Source organism: Aythya marila, assembly GCF_965140915.1.
Source record: "Aythya marila genome assembly, chromosome: 2".
Taxonomy (NCBI): domain Eukaryota; kingdom Metazoa; phylum Chordata; class Aves; order Anseriformes; family Anatidae; genus Aythya; species Aythya marila.
This window is the reverse complement of record NC_139043.1, coordinates 33,075,994-33,093,865: the sequence shown is the minus strand read 5'-3', so window position 1 is coordinate 33,093,865 and position 17,872 is coordinate 33,075,994. Positions and strand designations below refer to the sequence as shown.

Genomic DNA, 17,872 nt, shown 5'->3' with positions numbered 1-17,872 from the left:
ACGTGCTGCCAAGCATCTCACTTTGAGACCTTTATTTGTTTATCCCTAAAATACAGAGCTGGTACTGAGACTGTCCAGCTATTGCACCATGAGAATGTTCTATATAAACAGGGAAGAGGAACATGCCAAAACTGATGCAAGGGTAATCACTTTTCTTTCCATGGTAGGTAATGTTGACCTCTGTAAGAGCAAATAAGGGGAAACAAGTCCCAGTAGTCACAAAACTTATTTTTCTAGGCTGACTGTGGTGTAGCTGTTTCAGCACCTTCCAGGTCAAATAGTGCACATTTCCTCACTCCTCTTGCCCCTGTGTTACTAAATAATTCCAAGCTGGGCAGTAGGAAGCACCTTTTGGATTCTTCACTTACCTGCATGGATGTACACATAGTATTTTCCACAAAGATGTTCCATTAACTGACCTCAGATGTTAGATGATTAGTTTTGTTACAGAGCCTTAGCTTATTATGTGCTATCTTTATTTATATAAAAAAATATTTTACTTGTTCTAAAAGTGTAATGAAAAAGTTTCTGCAATGTTGCAATTTATTACAGTAATAATGCAAAAGAACCAACACACAGATGCATGCAATCTAAAGGAAAAAATCAGTCTTTGCTTCAACATGAGGGTAGATTAATATTTTTGTATTTTTCCCTCAAAAAATTGTAAGTCAAAATCTGCTACCTATTTTAACTCCAGTGAAGAAATAAAACAAAGAAAAAGGGAATTATAGTCCATTGAATAATTCAGAATGTAATGAGGACAGCAGTCTTTGCCTACCACAAGTAAAAGGTCACACAACAGGGGTGCCTGAATAATTGATAACTTCTTTGTAACAGTCTCTGAAAATGACTGCTGTGCGAGGGAGAGTGACTATTTATTTTGGCAAAGCTGAGACCAGCATTTGTTTTCTTGTGTGTATTCTTTTCCCGTCATGAACCTCAATGCTGGAAAACAATTGAGATAAGCAGAGATGATCATTACTGTAAGTCTGCTCAGCTGTAGCAGACAAGAGTTATCTGGAAGCGATAAAGAACTGCAGGTTGCTCCAGGCCATAAATCCTAAAACAAAGCCACAAGCAAAAGCCTTGGAAAATTAAAATGCTGTAATTGGGTTTAGCCAACCAAAAAAACAGCTTCCAAGTCACACTCTTGGGCTACACAGTAGGTATTCCACAGCTGCTGAAGGAGGTAGTGCAGCATCATGAAGGAGCAGGTGAATAATCTATTACTACAGAAAATTTGTGTAAACTTAAATTTTTCAACACTTTAAACAAGCTTCAAAATTATTAAAAAAAAAAAAAAGAAAGAAAGAAAGAAAAGAAACAAGAACAGATTTTTTTAAAGCTATTTACATTGCTGATGTGAGTCTACTCCAAAGGAGCCAACCTAACTTTTTTTGTTTTTTTCCCCAGAAGACTTCTGAAGTGACCCTGATGGCTGCCAAGAATCATTAAATTTAGGTCCTCAGTTGAAAAATACTAAGCAAAACAATAGTATATTTTATGTCAATTTATCTCTATATGGAAGTTTTGCTATTTTGCTACTGTTACAATTAATGTCTGAAATAAAATACTGAATCCCCAAGAAACGTGTGAAATTGTATAAGAAATGTGTTTAAAAAAAAAAAAAAGACAAAAACAAAAAACACTCCCTTCTCTCTCTATTTAATAGAAATTATTTTATTTTGAATCTCATCTGTGAGAATCAACAGTTATTAGATAATCAAGAAGACTTTATGGCTGCATCTGGTTGGTGAAAAAAGCCCAGGGACAAGCATAAATACCAACCCCTCTGCTTAACCATGACACTTGGTCACTGTCACACTCCTGTACCAATGTGCAAGAGTCTGTGCCAACTTTATGGGTCAGGGTTTGAGGGGCCAGAAAGACCTGGGTACCCCACCAGAACCAGTAGAATGGATGAGACCAGTCCAGATATGGTCTCATGTTGCTCTCTCCTGATTGAATGATCCCTACAAATGTAGATGCAGATTCAGACCTTGGGATGCCCCCATGCACCTACCGCTTCTTGGCATACATTGCTCATTTCCCTGGGTATATGGGGAAAAGAATATTCTACCAGGTAGAATAACCAGTCCTTGTTCATCATGGCAGATACAGCTAGCATTACTCCTCTGTAAGCTTTTTTTTTTTTTCCAGGAAGATGTGAAAGTGTCCGAACAGCACTAATTAGAGACTTGTGCATTTACAAGGGCATAGTAGTGTCCTTCCTTTGCCAGTAACTGGCTGTGGGTGCCCTGCTCCACCACTCTGCCATTCTGGATCACTGCAATGATGTCTGCATTCTGTATGGTCGTCAGGCGGTGAGCAATTATGATGCAGGTTCGACCTTGCCGGGCATTATCCAGAGCTTTCTGAACAATCTGCACACAGATGTGAAAATGCTGTTAGTACCTGGAGAGCCTTACTTGTAGGAACCACATATGATTTCTTACTGTTATCACCTCAGTACATCTCCTGTAGATATATATGTAAAGTCAGTGCATATAAGACACCCTTGCTCAACAGGGTTTTGCTTTGAGGCCAGTCAGACTTGTCATTGAAAATTGGTTCTTGTGCATTTAGGTTGGAACAGAACGTAAATTCAGTATTTACTATCAAATGCAGCTAACATGAAGACTATTGAGGAGTTATCTTTCTGGAGGTGCTTTCTATTGTTGCTGGTTATTATATATATATATATATATATATATATATATAATTAACTTAAGAAAAGGAAACTTTCTTAATAGATATGCACAGATTCCTGCCGCCTTTTAATTCAAAGCTTGCAAATGGAAAAGCTACTGATATACACCTGCCTGGTTGTTTCATAGCTGAGCACCTGCAATACTTCATGTTGATTTCTCTTAAAATTTTGTTCTACAGAAAGTAACTAACCATGTATATAGACATAAGTAGTTCATGTAACATTCACTACTCACCTTTTCACTTTCTGTGTCAAGTGCAGAAGTAGCTTCGTCCAGAAGTAGAATGGCAGGATTACGAACCAGAGCACGGGCAATTGCTATTCTTTGTTTTTGACCTCCAGAAAGTTGTGTTCCTTTCTCACCCACCCGGGTATTATATTTCTGGATATTAAAAATGAAGAGAGGTGAAAAATAAATAATAATCATGAGAATACTCTTAGAGAAAGGAGAGAAAGATTAGAAAGAATGATTTTACGTGTAGCTATAAAAATAATCAGGTATTTCCATGATGAAAGTAAAGAAAAGTACAAATGGTTTTAATAAAGCTAAGGTTTTATAAGCACCTCAAGTACAAACAGTTATATATAAGCCACATGTTTATACCTGGCCTGAAAATTTACTTCTCCAAAGACTGGAGTACTGCCAGTAATAGTGGTAAGGCGTCCAGACATTTGGCCATGAGTGTATGACCATAAGAGTAACAATGTATTTAATGTTTTGTGACATATACATCATGGACTTGATCCTTGTTACTTGTGAATAACAATACAAGATCCCAAACATCATTAGTAGTAAGAAAAATACAGTATTTTTCAGCATCATTACATCATTTTCAGTTACGCAGAACTACAGCAAAAACAAACCATCAAAGCATTTTTTCTTGCTAGAAGCAAATTCTTGGCAGGCATGAAGGTTAAATGCCATGTCATTCACTTTTGATTTATCAGCATGTGTTATTTTAAGAATCACTCCCTATGCATGCACATCCAATTAGAAATAAAGCATTTAGTTTTACTGAAATACTCTAAGATGATTTTTTTCTAAAATAATGTGAGAAGTTTCAGCTGTAAAAGGAAAAAAATATTAAAAATTGAGGACATGAGGAAATATTTTTATGCAGTGTCCTCATTTTTTCCACTCATTCTCCTTTATCTACTGCTATATTGATTGGAATATTGACTTTTGTTTTCAACAATTTAACAGGGATTTTAAACTTATCACACATGCTGAAATTTTTAAGCATCAATTCTGTATTTTCTCATTTTCAAGTGTGCACTTTAATTCTGATCTATATAAGCATATTGCCTAGATTTCTCTATGTCACTCTAGATATCTAATTGTGCTGTGAAGAGAAGACCACTATCTCTTACCTCTGGCAATTTTTCAATGAAGGCATGAATATTTGCTGCTTTAGCTGCTGCTTCAATTTCCTCCTGACTAACAACCCTACTGTTGTCTCCATATTGAATATTTTCTGCGATGCTGCAGTCAAACAAAATAGGCTCCTGTGACACCAGACCCAGTTTGGACCTCAGCCATTGTAAATGCAAAGATTTAGTATCAAATCCATCTGCTAACTAGAAAGAGCAAGAGAAAAATGATGCCAAGTTCACTACAGAGCTCATCTAGAGATACACGGTGTAAATAGGAAGCATGAATTGTAACAGGAAACCTGTTGTGTGTTAGATTTCCAGCTGAAATCAAGTACATTTTTCATGCAAAGTGGAATTGAACCAGCAGTATAGATAAATATTTCCTTTCATTAGTTTTTAATTTTGTGTGTGTTTTCACTTCTACTTCCTAGCAAACAGAAGCATGGAGAACACATCGCACAGGCTGTTCCTGCAATCCATCCAGCCCTGCCGAAGCCAAACAGTATTTGGAAACTTTACACATAAAAAACATCCCTAAGATGCTGCATGCAACAACTTTAGCCCAATTTTAAAACCCCCAAGAAAGTTTTCTTGGACCTTCTATACATATTATTAGCAACACATCGCAAAACCCATTGCACCCCTCTGATGGTAGGATCCTGTGAGATTACATTTGTATTGTCCGGAGTGCATAGCTATGGCTCTAATGTGTGAATTTGTATTATGAGAGAACTCATACACCACCAAGCAAGTGATATGAGTGTTATGCACTAGTGTGACCACATTGTGAGCAGCTCTGGGGAGACAATGCAGTCTGAAACTACCTTTTTCAGTGGTATCTGTGCCCTGAGTGCCTGTGTGCCAACACAGGTGCCAGCGCTGGCCTGGTAATGCGTGGAGGCAGGCAGTGACAGGGGTCTTGAGGTTGATTACAGCTGCAACCTCAGTAGCCCATACCTCTGAAAGAGGCAGCTCTCCAGAGATATTGCCAGGATTTTTTAAGGCCTCTGAAACTCTGGAAGATAAGGAGTTCAGTAGATTCAACAATTATTAATAGCCACACAAATCTATTTTTACCACTTGTCCTTCTGCAGGGTCATAAAATCTCTCCAAGAGCTGAATGGATGTGCTTTTGCCACAGCCACTGCTTCCTACTAATGCCAGAGTCTGTCCTTTGTTAACCTTCACGGTGAGTCCTTGCAAAACTTGAACTTCTGGCCTTGTTGGATATACAAAATTGATGTTTCTGAATTCAATGTTGCCCTCAAAATTACTCTGGAAAAAAAACAAAAAACAGAGATCACATGATTGTATTAGCATTTAGTAGCTTCAACTAAAATAACCAAGTGTTAAATGAGAGCTGAGTTTGGGATGGAGTTTTTGAAATCACTTTTGATGCTCTTTGCTATTACATATTGGACTGCATTCAGTATTGTTATTTATGGTACAACCTTCAGATGTGAATTGCTAGATCCTTTGGATTTTTCTGCATCTCACTCCTGTATTTGTTTTTCATTTCAATTTTAAAGGATTATCTTTATTTCACAGAAATAATGTTAATATTTTTCATTTGTGATGCACTTAGTTGAGGCAATTCTACAGCATTTGCTTTCCTGACCTCATGTTGTGGGTAGCATGATTTGAATGAATAAACCACAAGTTCATGATCAGATATTAAGGTAACAGAGCAAAACTCTTTAGCAGATAATTTACAAGTATGTAGGGCAAGATGTGTTTTAAAAAGTAACTGCAGTTATTAATTAGCTAGACAGACAGATTTCTAAGCACAAGTGGAAGAAAGGAGGCATGCATTAAGACTTTGCCTATTATTTGGGGGCAGGAGCCAGTCCCACGTACATGTAAACAGCAGCACTAGCACAGCAGCTGAAGATCTAATTTAAGGGCCTCAAATCTTTCCTTTGCTGAAGTCACAAGTCTTGCTCATATTTGAGTCTTGTCTATAACAGAAATACTTAGTTTCAAGTTTAATTTTACCAGGGACTTTCTACTAAATCTTTTGAAGTCTGTGCCTGAGGGCTCTGTTTCAAGAATATAAATAAGCATGATCCTAACTATAAAGGTTGAAAACCCTGTGTAAGAGCTTAATGTTAATGAAACCAGATTACAGTTGCCTGAGTAGTGGCTACCACATAACACCTACAAGGGGGTTCATTTTGAACTGGATGTGCAAACATAATCCTTCCAGATCATGTCAAGTTTCTGCATGAAATGCTCCCAGTTTAAGTGCCAAGATCAGTTTCCTTAACGACTATGTTGGTTTAAAAGTGAGATATTTTAAGCCTCTGGAGTAAAATAGATTATTCATTAGGTTAGTTCTGAATCCTCAAGAGCACATTTTTGCTTGTGAGAGTTTCCACAGTTGTATGAAGATGGATTTTGGCAATACTCTTCTGTCTCTGAAAGAACTACTCTTACTTGTCTACAAAAACAGCAGTAAAGTGCATTTGGATTTTATTTCTCCCATAAACCCTTACAAAGACAATGCAACTGTGAGTGGAACTGACATTGTCAGTGTTTTCCTGAAACCCCTTAAAATGTGGGCCAGATGAATAAAAAATCATTTTGAGCTCATTCAGAGCAAAGCTTTGAAGGCTATACACTTCTGACCAAAAAACGGGAATAATATGGTCCATTAAAATAAGAAACGCAAAATAACAAGGCAGTACCATTATTTTATAGTGTCTGTCTTTAGTGACACCCTACAAATATGAAACTCTGTACATACAGTTGTAGACAATAAAGCATTACTAAGTAGTTATATAAAGGTTTTTCTGAAAAACCTTACCAATCTTTCACCTTCTTTGCTGTAACTGTCAATTTGAGGTTTTCTGTCCAAAAGATGAAAGATTCTTTGAGCTGAAATTCTAGCTTTACCATAATCTGGTGCCAGGGAAGCAGATTGACCAACATTCATAGCTGCAAATATGACAGAAGAGAAGACTCTAAAAACAAAAGACAAAGCATCATTATTTTTTTTTCTTCACATGTAAAACAAGCCCTCAAAATAAAGTTTTCAGCATCTTTAGATTATGACATTTGTAGAGCACTTTCTCCTCCCTCCTCCACCTCCACCCCAAATGTCAGAGTATTAGAAAAAAATATTTGTTGCTATTTTATAGGTAAGTAGTTTAGGTTAGTGTCATGTCATTTGCCTGTGTAAAACCCTCTGCCTGGAAGGAATGTCAAACTGCAAAGACCCCTTCAGAGACTGTGCACTGAGCACAGTCACATGCTTGCTGCTTCACTGCCCAAATACACACCTTTCCCCAAAACAGCCCTTCTGCTCAAACTGCACTCCCAACCAGACTGCAGATTCCTGAGCCTCCACACCCCATTACCTCTGTAATTAGATTAAATTTAGCATGCATTTAAATCACTATCCCATGTATCCATCTTTACCTTCACAAACTATACTCACATAAACACACTTTCAAAGTTGCTCAAACAATGGGCAATGAGCCATGCCCCAAATCTGAAGACTGCTGCATTAACAAAGTAGTTTGCAGACTGAGCTACTCCATAGGTAAATCCATAGAAAGGGGCTTTTGTTAGAGAATCTCTGATAAAGGAAGAAGACTTTCTGTAAATAACTCATAAAATAGAAACAGCAGACACTGGCTTGGGGATGGCCAACTTTCTGGGTTAAGGTTTCCAAGGAACACAGCTCTTTCCCTGAAAACACAACTGATAACCCAGAATGTGCACACACTCACAAACCACCCCTGCCTGACCCTAAAAACACCATGCCTCGTGATATGGAGCTGCCCTTAGGACGGAAAATTAGAGCAATGAGATCCTTCATCCTCAGTTATGCTATTCTGAATCTCTCCCTTTGCTTTTCTACAGCAGGGCAGGTCACTGGAGCAGATAAACATATTTTAATAACTACCACATATGACCCAGCGTATTAAGAAAACAGGCAGGCTTCAGCCCAGCTTTAAGAGCTGCCTGCGGCCTTCCGACAGGTCTTCCCATCCAAGCAGAGACATCTCATCTCAATTCGAAGCAGGGACATATTGTTGGGTTTCCCCTCAGGGATTTAGACTAAGCCTCTCTTTCTCAATCTGTCCTTCTGGAGAAGTTTCATTTTGTGTAGCTAATTGAATGCACACTGAATCAGAGTCAGGAGGACTCTCTGCCCTTGTGGTTTAGGATGCTCTCTCTGAAGGAATGGAGATCTCCTTTCCAATCTGAGCAGTAAATCAGAGACTTTTGATAGTCTAGGCAAGCATCCTGCCTATATCCTGGATAATGCTAGTTTACCAGATACTGAATTTTAATACTGTTTTGTCTGAGGGTAGTTTTTTTTTTTTTCTTTTTTTTTTTTCCTTCCTCATTTTCCATCTTTTACATTTTCACCTTGAAGGAGGAAAGAAACAAATAAGATTTTAAGCTATTTCATTTAAATAAAATGGGGTTAGAAAAATCTGGCAGCCATGGTGGTTTGAATGCATTTCAGCAGAGACGAAGTCAGTGGCAGATAGTAGGTCAAACAAGGGAAATGTATGAAGTTTATTTTGAGGTTTCGATGTCACATGGGTGGAATCAAGCTGGTTTATGTTATAATGGGTGTGGCATGGGAGGTAACTGTCTGTTCCTGAGTTAACAAGTATTAATCCAACATGCTGAAATTGAGTGAAAAAGATATCCTATATCCTATGTATACACAAGCAAACAATATTCTGTAAAATATGAGGAAAATAAATTTTATAAAGTGTTTGCATAATGAAAATGCAATTCCTGCAAATGTGTGTTTAATTAATTAATTTATTTTTTAATCTCCTCTAAACTCTACATTCAAGAAAGTATGTTAGACACCAAGAAAGCATGAAAGACACCAAGCAAACAAGTTTCAAGCATATGGAAAAAGGTTATTGATATCCTTTCTAATCTTGTGGGTATTGGACAGTTTGCAAGAAGTGTATTTACAATAAATCTGAAGACTAAACTGTTCAAAGAACAGAATTGAAGAAAAAAGATCCTACCTATACGGACAATTCAAACTTGTTACGTATTTTTCATAAAATGCTTCTTCCCTTGTCAGTGAAGCTACAGTTCTTATATTTTCAACTGATTCTGTTGATATCTAAATTGGGAGATAAAAAATAAGAGGTAATACCTTACACCTGAAATCTACAGCATCTCTCTTAAATGCTTGATATCTTCTCTAACATTTACTAGTTTAGATCAGAAAGCATGTACTTAAGAAACGAAATTGAGGTCTGTTATCTCCGGGAAGGAAAGCCCAGAATAATGAAGTTACCCCAAGGTCACAAGGCAAGGGGAGTCTGAAGCCAACAAAGTATTTGAATTTTGAACCTTTACATCAGGATGTAGGAAGTGTCAACAGTCCCTGCCCTATCCCATAAGTTGGGATCTAAATAAAATACTATTTAATAAAATAAGAATAAACTTCAGTCATCTAGACACAGTTTACTTTTTTGCATGGATTACTTCTGTCTCCTTGAAAAGCAGTATCAGGTAAATGAAGGCAGTACCCTAACTCTTGAGCACATTAAGAGTTTGTGTTTTGTGACAGAATGAAGAAGCAGTTGTGTCAGGGCTTGGTAGCTCAGCCCTGCAACACTTCTGGCTACAGCACAGGCACAAAACACAGCAGTACTGCTACAGCTGTCGCTGCCCAGAAATCTGCTACAGAGGCATTCAAATGCATTTTTATAATCCAATTTACAGATGTTTTGCGTTATCTATGTTTTGCTTTTCTTGGGGATATATAAACATTTCCTCCATCCCCCCACCCTGTCTTGGCCTCTCCCCCCTTCATTTATTTTGGATAATTGAGTCAGCTGTAATGTTGTCCTTAAAAGTGATCTCACACCAAAACCCTGTAGTTAAAATTGGAGAACTTACTCTTCCAGCCTCTTCCAAAGCTTTTTGATCTTTTGCTGCATGACCAGACACCGAGCTAACACTTGCAGCATTTGTAGCAATAACGAAAGGAATGCAGGCCAGGATAAGCAAAGTCAACTGCCAACCGTACACAAAAGCAATAATGATGGCAGTCAGAAGGGTAAAGACCGTCATAGTCATCAGTCCAAGTCGGCTTCCAGTTGCCTAAGAAAAATCCAGAAACCCCAAAATATCCATCATTAGGTTTTCTTTTTGTTAGTTATATCACCACTTGAAATCACTATTTACTTGAGGCCAACAGTTCAGCTGGAAAACTAAATCATGCATGGTCTTCTGCACTGACATAGTGCATGTACTTATGTAACTGTTCCTCGACATTCCTCTATCTCCCAGTGTTCAAGCCTTCAAGGGAGGTTAAAGATGTCTCAAAAGTTGTTCATAGAAGTTGTATAATATATATCTGAAACTTCCTTTGCTACCTGAGGCACACGAAACTGTGGTCACTGTTGTAAGAAGACAGATTGGGTGCCCAGCAGTAGGCAAGAGGAGCTTAGTTCTAATGACAGTCATCCATTAACCCATCCCACTAGCAGCAGTGAAACTACACATCTCCAAGTCCTTGCATTGCTCCATCTAACATTTTTCTGGGAACCCAACCCCAATTTGGCCACCCTGCAAAAATGCTTAATCTCAGCAAGGCTAATGAGTGGAAAATATTAACTTGTACTGAAGAACTCCTATCTCCTCCCAGCCTGTATAACCTTTACATTGAGAGCTTTCAAAATGAGATATGATTAGTATCCAGCATCAGGGTGGCTGGATACTGCTCTGATGTGTAGTAAAAAAGGCCTGAAAACAGCCCCGTGGAAATAGCTTGTCTTCCAATATTTGGCTTGATGGAAAAAACAAAAATCCTCGGGCAGGAAACAAAATTCCTCTCTTTTGCCAAAGACTTTCCTGCCCTAAAAAGACTTTTCTTGTTCAATACAATTTAAAATAGTAATAATTAAACCAATGCCAAGGTGAATTGCTGCCATATGTTCCAGGGGCTGCACATAAAGATGAATTTGGAAACTTCAGCCAGCACAGCATGAGGCATGGCACTTACTGACACTGCAGCGCTTCAGAGAACACAATAGACTTGGAGAGCAATTCATGCCCTTGGTTGTTTTTTATAGTTTGAGGGCCCAATGCATCCCCTTTTTCTATTTCTGCCCTGCATGATGATGTAGTTCAATGCCACTGAAGCAAACTGCAAATTTGAAAGATGCAAATGATGAAATTTTTTCAAAGACTTTTTTTCTCACTACCAACCCATAAGAAAGGAGGAGGACAGAGGACTGAAAGAAACAAACAATATCTACCGAGAATGAAAAATAAAGGGATTAAAGGGTTTTTGAGTTACACATTTGAAGGAAACAAAACCATCTTACAATGAAAAAGCCAACCCTTCCCTTGCAAGTCCTGCAATGTATTTTTTTTTCCCAAGGAATGCTAATGAGATGAGCAGTAGGTGGAACTGTGCACAATTTGCTATATTCTCCTGCCACCATCAAGTGGCCACCTCTCCAGTATCAGCACCTTGAATCATCTCCTTCCTTGGGTATTACCCTCTCTAGTATTCTTTATTAGTGCCATAACATTTCTTTCTGTTTGGGCTTCTTGTGTGTAAAGCACATTTGGTAGGGGATAGGAAGAATTCTCTTCATTAAGGCCAGTAAGAGTCTGCCTCATCTGCAGATGCAGCTTTCATGGTACCCTGATGATACACATCATAGAGTGCAAACACTTGGGGGTCCATTAACTGTGTATATCCCCAGCACATACACCGTTTCTATTTTGTATAGTGATGTATTCTACAATTATATGTTTAGCTTAAAGGCTTGTGGAGAGAGAAATGAAAGGTACATGAATATCTGCTGGATTTCCTATAGTTTTCTAATTATCAGTTGGATGCCATGCTCAAAGTGTCAGCAACATGCTATTTAAATGCATCCGTCAGTCTGTAGAGGTAGATTTACTACCCTGTCTCCTGAAATAATTTACTACCCTGTCTCCTGAAATAAAAAATTTATTTCTCCTGAAATAAAAATAAATAAATAAATAAATAAACACACAAAATACAATCAACATACCCCTTTGACTTGGGAAGCATCTGTAGCAAGTCGAGTTAATAGAATGCCAACAGCATTTTTCTGATCATCGTACCATCCAATCTCCTGTAAGAAAAAAGTTATTAATTTTTGTTTTATGAAGTTACATGTTCTTATCACATTTCAGATTTATCAGGTTTACCAGTAAAATGGATAAATATTTCCAGATCAGATAGCATACAGGGAAATGGAAGTATAAGTCAAGTGACAGCTAACTGCATTATTCTTCCAAATAAAGTAAAGAAAAAGCTTAAAGAGCATGAATAATTACATGTTCCATGCAGAATAACAATAAAGTGTTATTAATGGTAATGTTTTTCTGAATGTGCCTATTTAGGCAAGTTTTATTATAATCTGCTTTTATCCAGTCTTCCTTTGGGCCTGAAGAGGTTAACCATTCTCTTTTTACAAGTTATCTATTGCTTTAACTATAGAGAATGAGTTGCTCATCTCTATTTTTTACATAAAAGGGCCTTACTCTCTCTATATATATCTCCAGAGACAACATGAGTTATTTTTTAACCACTTTTAATTTTCCCTCCCCTAGTTCCTTTCAGGTGTTTCTATGAACATCTGGGCTCTTGCCAGCTGTCCCCCAGTGGGTGCATGGTATTCTAAGTCATGCATTCTTAAAAGTCCTATGCAAGTAACACAAAGTCTCATGAACAGGAAATATTTAGTACAAGTAACTTCACTCTTCTGAATTAATTCTTGATGCAATAGGGCAATTTGAATTTTTGCATTAGAAAGTTACCAGTCTGTATTTATTATGGATTGAAGTACATATATTTAAATTGGAATAGCCAAACAGATAAGATTTAAGTAAGCAGAGATTAAGTTTTTGGTCATCCTGCAGGAATCTGGGTGCACACAGACAGCTGCAAACCATGCGCATATTAGAGTGTCAGAAATGCTCATGTTTGCAGTGACACTCCTTCAGAATTAGACTATTGAGCTAAGTTACATGTTACAGGAGATTTATGTTATATTAAGTTATATTTTTTTCTAAGCTAGTGGTAGAAGAGAAATGTTTTTGTTTTTCTTGTCTCCAGATCACACAGTTGAAACCCAACATGTACCTTGCAAGGTCTGCAAAAAACATCTGGCTCTCATGGCAACCTCACTGCATAATTCATACCTGCTGAAGTAATGCTCTGAAGGACAAAGAACGCAGTCTCATTGTTAGTATTTCCCCAGACTTCCCAAACATGAATCCCTGCAGGGGAAAAAGTCACATTTTCTCATTTGATGCTTCATCTCTGTTTATAAAACCACACAATAAAAGCAATTACATCAAAAAGTCTCCTACAACCCTCTGCACATATGTAAGTTTTGGGAAGTGTGCCATTCACATTCCTGGAACCTGAAACTCTCTTTTCCCACAGAAAGGGAGCAACGTGACAAAGAAGTCAGGAGCTTTGTTGTAATGCCTTATTCACGTGCCTCAACAGCTTTAGAGGATAAATTGGCCTATCTAGTTGTTGACCTCTATTCCAACCACTACCAGAGGCGTCCACTCACAGCAGTCATACCAATGCACTTTATGGGATGGACATCAATATGCAGTATTTCCTGCAAGCTGCAAAACAGTAGTGAGAGGACAGCAAATTATGGAATTTGTTTGATGGTATGGCCCTTTCAGAAAGCCATTTTATATTTCCTTTGGCAAGAGCCTACAGACTGTCAGTTAGAAATGTTGGTTTTTGACTTTTATGGTCTGACACTCAGCATTGGTTTCAGTCATGCTGCATTGACATTGCCTTCAGTGGACCCATGCTTATTTAGACAGAAAACATGGCCATATATTTAAGTAAATACATCAATAAAAATCAGGCATCTCAGGAAGAATCCTGGCACTTGTGCATGTTTTTGTAAACTCTGACTGGTGCTTTGGCTTCTCAAACTGCACTGATACAAGTTATACCTGCAGCCTGCTGGCGAGTTAAGACCTTCCAACATTTCTGTGTAGTGACACTTACTTGAATTATGTAAGCAACTAAAGTAATCACTCCAAGTAAAAGAAACATTAGAGAAAGAACCAAAGTGTTTTTACTCCTCTTTTCTGCATCTGTTTCTTGAAAAGCCTGTGCGAGAAAAAAATAAATAAAATGGAGTACACAGACAGTGACTGCTATGTACATAAACTAACACATAAACCAACTTTCATCTGAAGAAACATGCTTGCTTTGAATTCTCGTGGCATATATTCTAGATCCTGAAACCCACCTGCACTCAACTTTCTGTTGAAAGCCAGAATGCAGTCCAGCTTTCTATTTAGCCTACATGTCACTAACTCATTTCTCCAGCTCCAACTATTCCTCCTTTCCTCTACTAGTCAGGTGCAGTCACACTGGGATCTACCTCTAGAGTGTCACTAACTTTTACCCATTTTTCATTGGATTTGGCTGACGGAGAGACAGGATCCATCACTCATCAAGCTGCTTGGAAATCCTATCACCCTCCTTTATGATCTCACTCCAGTCTTCTCCAACATGATAGTCTGTCATCCTACTTCTGCACTGACAACTTTCAAACAGTTTGGGGTAGGAAATGCATGGGAGATTCCTTAACCCTTATAATGTGGGAAATACAGAAGCAATTGTTTACAAAGTCTGATTGTCAGTGCCTTTCAGAATTATTTGAGATATCCTTGAAGAATTTAAGAAAAAAAAAGAAGCTCTAAGGGCAAGCATAAACAGGGGGTATGTACACAACTGGAGCAAACCTGGTGAATTTTTAAGACAAACCTGAGGCCCACAAGACAGCTAATTCCTATACATATAAAACTATGGGGATGGAATACAGAGAATACAGTTCAGTTGGAGAGAAGTTCTGATTGAAATTACCTGGATCAGAGAACACAACAACAAACCACAAAAATACCAGCATCCAGAGGCAGTAAGGGATGCAATTCTGATGTGGCAGGGATGTAATTCTGCTGTCTAAACATGTAGCTAATGCCTTTCTACATGATGTTGGGCATCTGAGACACCTTTGGAGGTGTCAGGAAACCTACACTTATACACGTGAATCTCACTAGTCTTGCATAGAGGGAACTGGCTGAACATGAATGAAACTCAGGATTGCAGTGTTCATTTGTGAAAAAACTCACCCCAATGATTTTTCCAAATATAACAGCAAATGCAGGATGAACCCCACCTGAGATGGCAGCAGCAATCACTCCCAGCAGTACATACAGCCACTCAGGTTTGTTCAGAGCCAGGATTCTTGAGTAAGGCACAGCAGGAAGATTTTCTTCCTACAAAAGAAAAAAAAAAAAAAAAAAAAAAGGAAGGTTGCAAGTTTTCCTTGGAAAGTTGCAAAACATGAAAATCCTCAGGCAGCAGTTCATTATGCTTTGAGTAGCGATCTGTCTTTGTAAACTACTGAAAACCCTCTCTGTGCACTCCAAGTGAGCAAACATATTGGAGAACTGCAGCTGTGCTGTTCCATACTCCAGAACTTCAACTGCACTGTAAAGTTCAGAGGCAAAGATTTAATAAAAGGCTAAGTCATGAGGGGTGAATGAGGGCCAGTGCACTTCATTGAAAGTTGGACAGGGCTGGTCACCATGAATGGCGACTTTAACACTTGCATCATTATAAAGAACGTAGAGTCTCACTGTTCAGAGCCCAAAAGAAAATCCCTCCAGTTCAGCTAAATACTAGTGGGTTGGCAATAATGTAATTGAGCATAGATGTAATTTTTCTCTTTTGCAAACTATAGCTTATGCATTGTTACCAAGAGCATAAAAGAGGGGTATTTAACAGTGAGTTAGCCTGTATCTCCTTTGAAATTACAAACAATGTCCTGTTCTGCTTTAATAATTTATTCAAGTGTCTGTGCCTCCACAGAGGGAGTTCTGGAAAAGCAAAAAATGAAAACATTGGAAGTGAGACAAAATATTAGGCAGGATTATAAGTAAATTGCTCTTGCTTCCTGGTTATTTTATCCCATGCTTCAGATGCTGAATTAGGGGGGCTAAGCCTTAGCCATAAAAGTGGGTTGAACTTTTTGAAATAATTAATTACAACAGCTGGACACTTGATTTCTCTCTTCCTCTTCCCCCATGTGTATGAATGTAATGAATACTTCAGTCATAAGCATGAACATCCACTACTTCCTCTAACAAGGTCTTAAACTGTACAAATACATAGACAAAGTATTTTTTGAAGTTGTATAACTTTTAGTAATAATAGGAATGGATCCAGTTCCTTCATACTGTTCAATGTATTAGTTGGAATCCATATTCTAGTGAGAAGGAAGATAGATGCAAAGTACACTGAGGTTTCCACAAGTGTGTTGAATAATCCAGTTACAGATGAAAACCTAACTTCAATAGATTTCAAAGAATCCATGATTTGTATTTCAGAATTTATAATTTATTTCCTCACTTTGATGGTCCTGAAGTCAGGTTAAGAAGAAAAAAAACACAGACATAACACAACTTTTAATACATTTCACACACATACAAAAAAAAAAAAAAGCTGCAGATCAAGCAGTACAAAATAGGAAAAAAAAAGTTAAGCTTCTTTTGACCTGCCTGCCCAAAAGCTAACCACATCCACTAGAAGTCTTCTCTTATGGACTGCAGTGAGCAAGTTTTACTCAACTTTGACAAGTGTCCTGGTTTCAGTTAGAACAGAATTAATTTTCTTCCTAGTAGCTGGTGGAATGCTGTGTTTTGGCTTAGAATGAGAAGAGTGCTGATAACACCCCGATGTTTTAATTGTTGCAGAGCAGTGCTTATACCAAGCCAAGGACACCTCAGACTTTTGCTCTGTCCTGCCAACAGGCAGGCTGGGGGTGCAGTAAGAGCTGGGAGGGGACAGACCCAGGACAGGTGACCCGAACTAGCCAAAGGGGTATTCCATACCATCTGACGTCATGCTAAACAATATATAGGGGTGGCTAGCCGGGGGGAGGGGGCCGGACTGCTCGGGGTTAAGCTGGGCATCGGTCAGCGGGTGGTGAGCAATTGCATTGTGCATCACTTGTTTGTACATATTATTATTAGTAGTACTATTATCATCATTGTATTATTATTATTATTATTATTATTTTCCTGTCTTATTAAACTGTCTTTATCTCAACTCACGGGCTTCACTTTCCATTTCTCTCCCCCGTCCCAGAGAGGGAGGGGGGAGGGTGAGCGAACGGCTGCGTGGTGTTTAGCTGCCAGCCGGGTTAAACCACGACAACAAGTCAAAGTTCTGTTTTTAAAACTGAATTTCCTATATGACTTATATTCTTATTTAGTATTGGTCAAAGTGTATTATGTGAACGAAAAGCTCAGTGTTTGAAACCATATAATAAGGCACAGAGATTGAGAGGCTGTAGGAGGGTGGTGTTGTGGGAGACAGATTATTCTGTTATTTAGGTAACACCAAAGCTTCAGGGTTTTGATATGTTTTTTTTTCCATTTGATACACAGTATTCTAAAGTGCTGTAAAGCTTAGTACACATGGATTATATTGCCCAGTAGTATTTGCAACAGTGATTACCAGGGAGCAAAGAAAAATCCTGGAAATTAAATCTCACAGCTTGTTTTAATTAGATAGAATTAAAATTTCAGTAGTAATGAAATAATATACCTAATTTTAGGAAGTATGACAAACCAACAACACAAAATGTTTCCCAACTCACTTCGTTAAGTCAATAGTGTTAAAGCAAAGGTTTTGGTAAGACATGACCACCCTTGTCTTCCGAGGGCAAACACTCAACCTGCTGAGTACTGCTTCTC

General features: G+C 38.1%; 1 protein-coding gene across 7 annotated transcripts in view; it reads right to left on the bottom strand.

The window, feature by feature from the left end:
- Positions 1–1,660: 1,660 nt before the first annotated feature.
- The window catches only part of ABCB5 (ATP binding cassette subfamily B member 5), a 35,284-nt gene continuing 19,072 nt past the window's right edge, over positions 1,661–17,872 (bottom strand). For 5 of the 7 annotated variants that reach the window (XM_082754559.1, XM_082754561.1, XM_082754563.1 and 2 more), the window contains 12 exons: positions 15,242–15,388; positions 14,109–14,213; positions 13,268–13,345; positions 12,112–12,195; positions 9,977–10,180; positions 9,091–9,191; positions 7,524–7,664; positions 6,891–7,047; positions 5,162–5,359; positions 4,082–4,288; positions 2,946–3,092; positions 1,661–2,384 (listed from right to left, as the gene is read on the bottom strand). In XM_082754559.1, the coding sequence (XP_082610685.1) occupies positions 2,187–2,384; positions 2,946–3,092; positions 4,082–4,288; positions 5,162–5,359; positions 6,891–7,047; positions 7,524–7,664; positions 9,091–9,191; positions 9,977–10,180; positions 12,112–12,195; positions 13,268–13,345; positions 14,109–14,213; positions 15,242–15,388 (1,767 nt within the window). In that variant the 3' untranslated portion in view covers positions 1,661–2,186. The remainder of the gene's footprint in view (positions 2,385–2,945; positions 3,093–4,081; positions 4,289–5,161; positions 5,360–6,890; positions 7,048–7,523; positions 7,665–9,090; positions 9,192–9,976; positions 10,181–12,111; positions 12,196–13,267; positions 13,346–14,108; positions 14,214–15,241; positions 15,389–17,872) is intronic. The other 2 variants (XM_082754562.1, XM_082754560.1) reach the window with 2 other exon arrangements.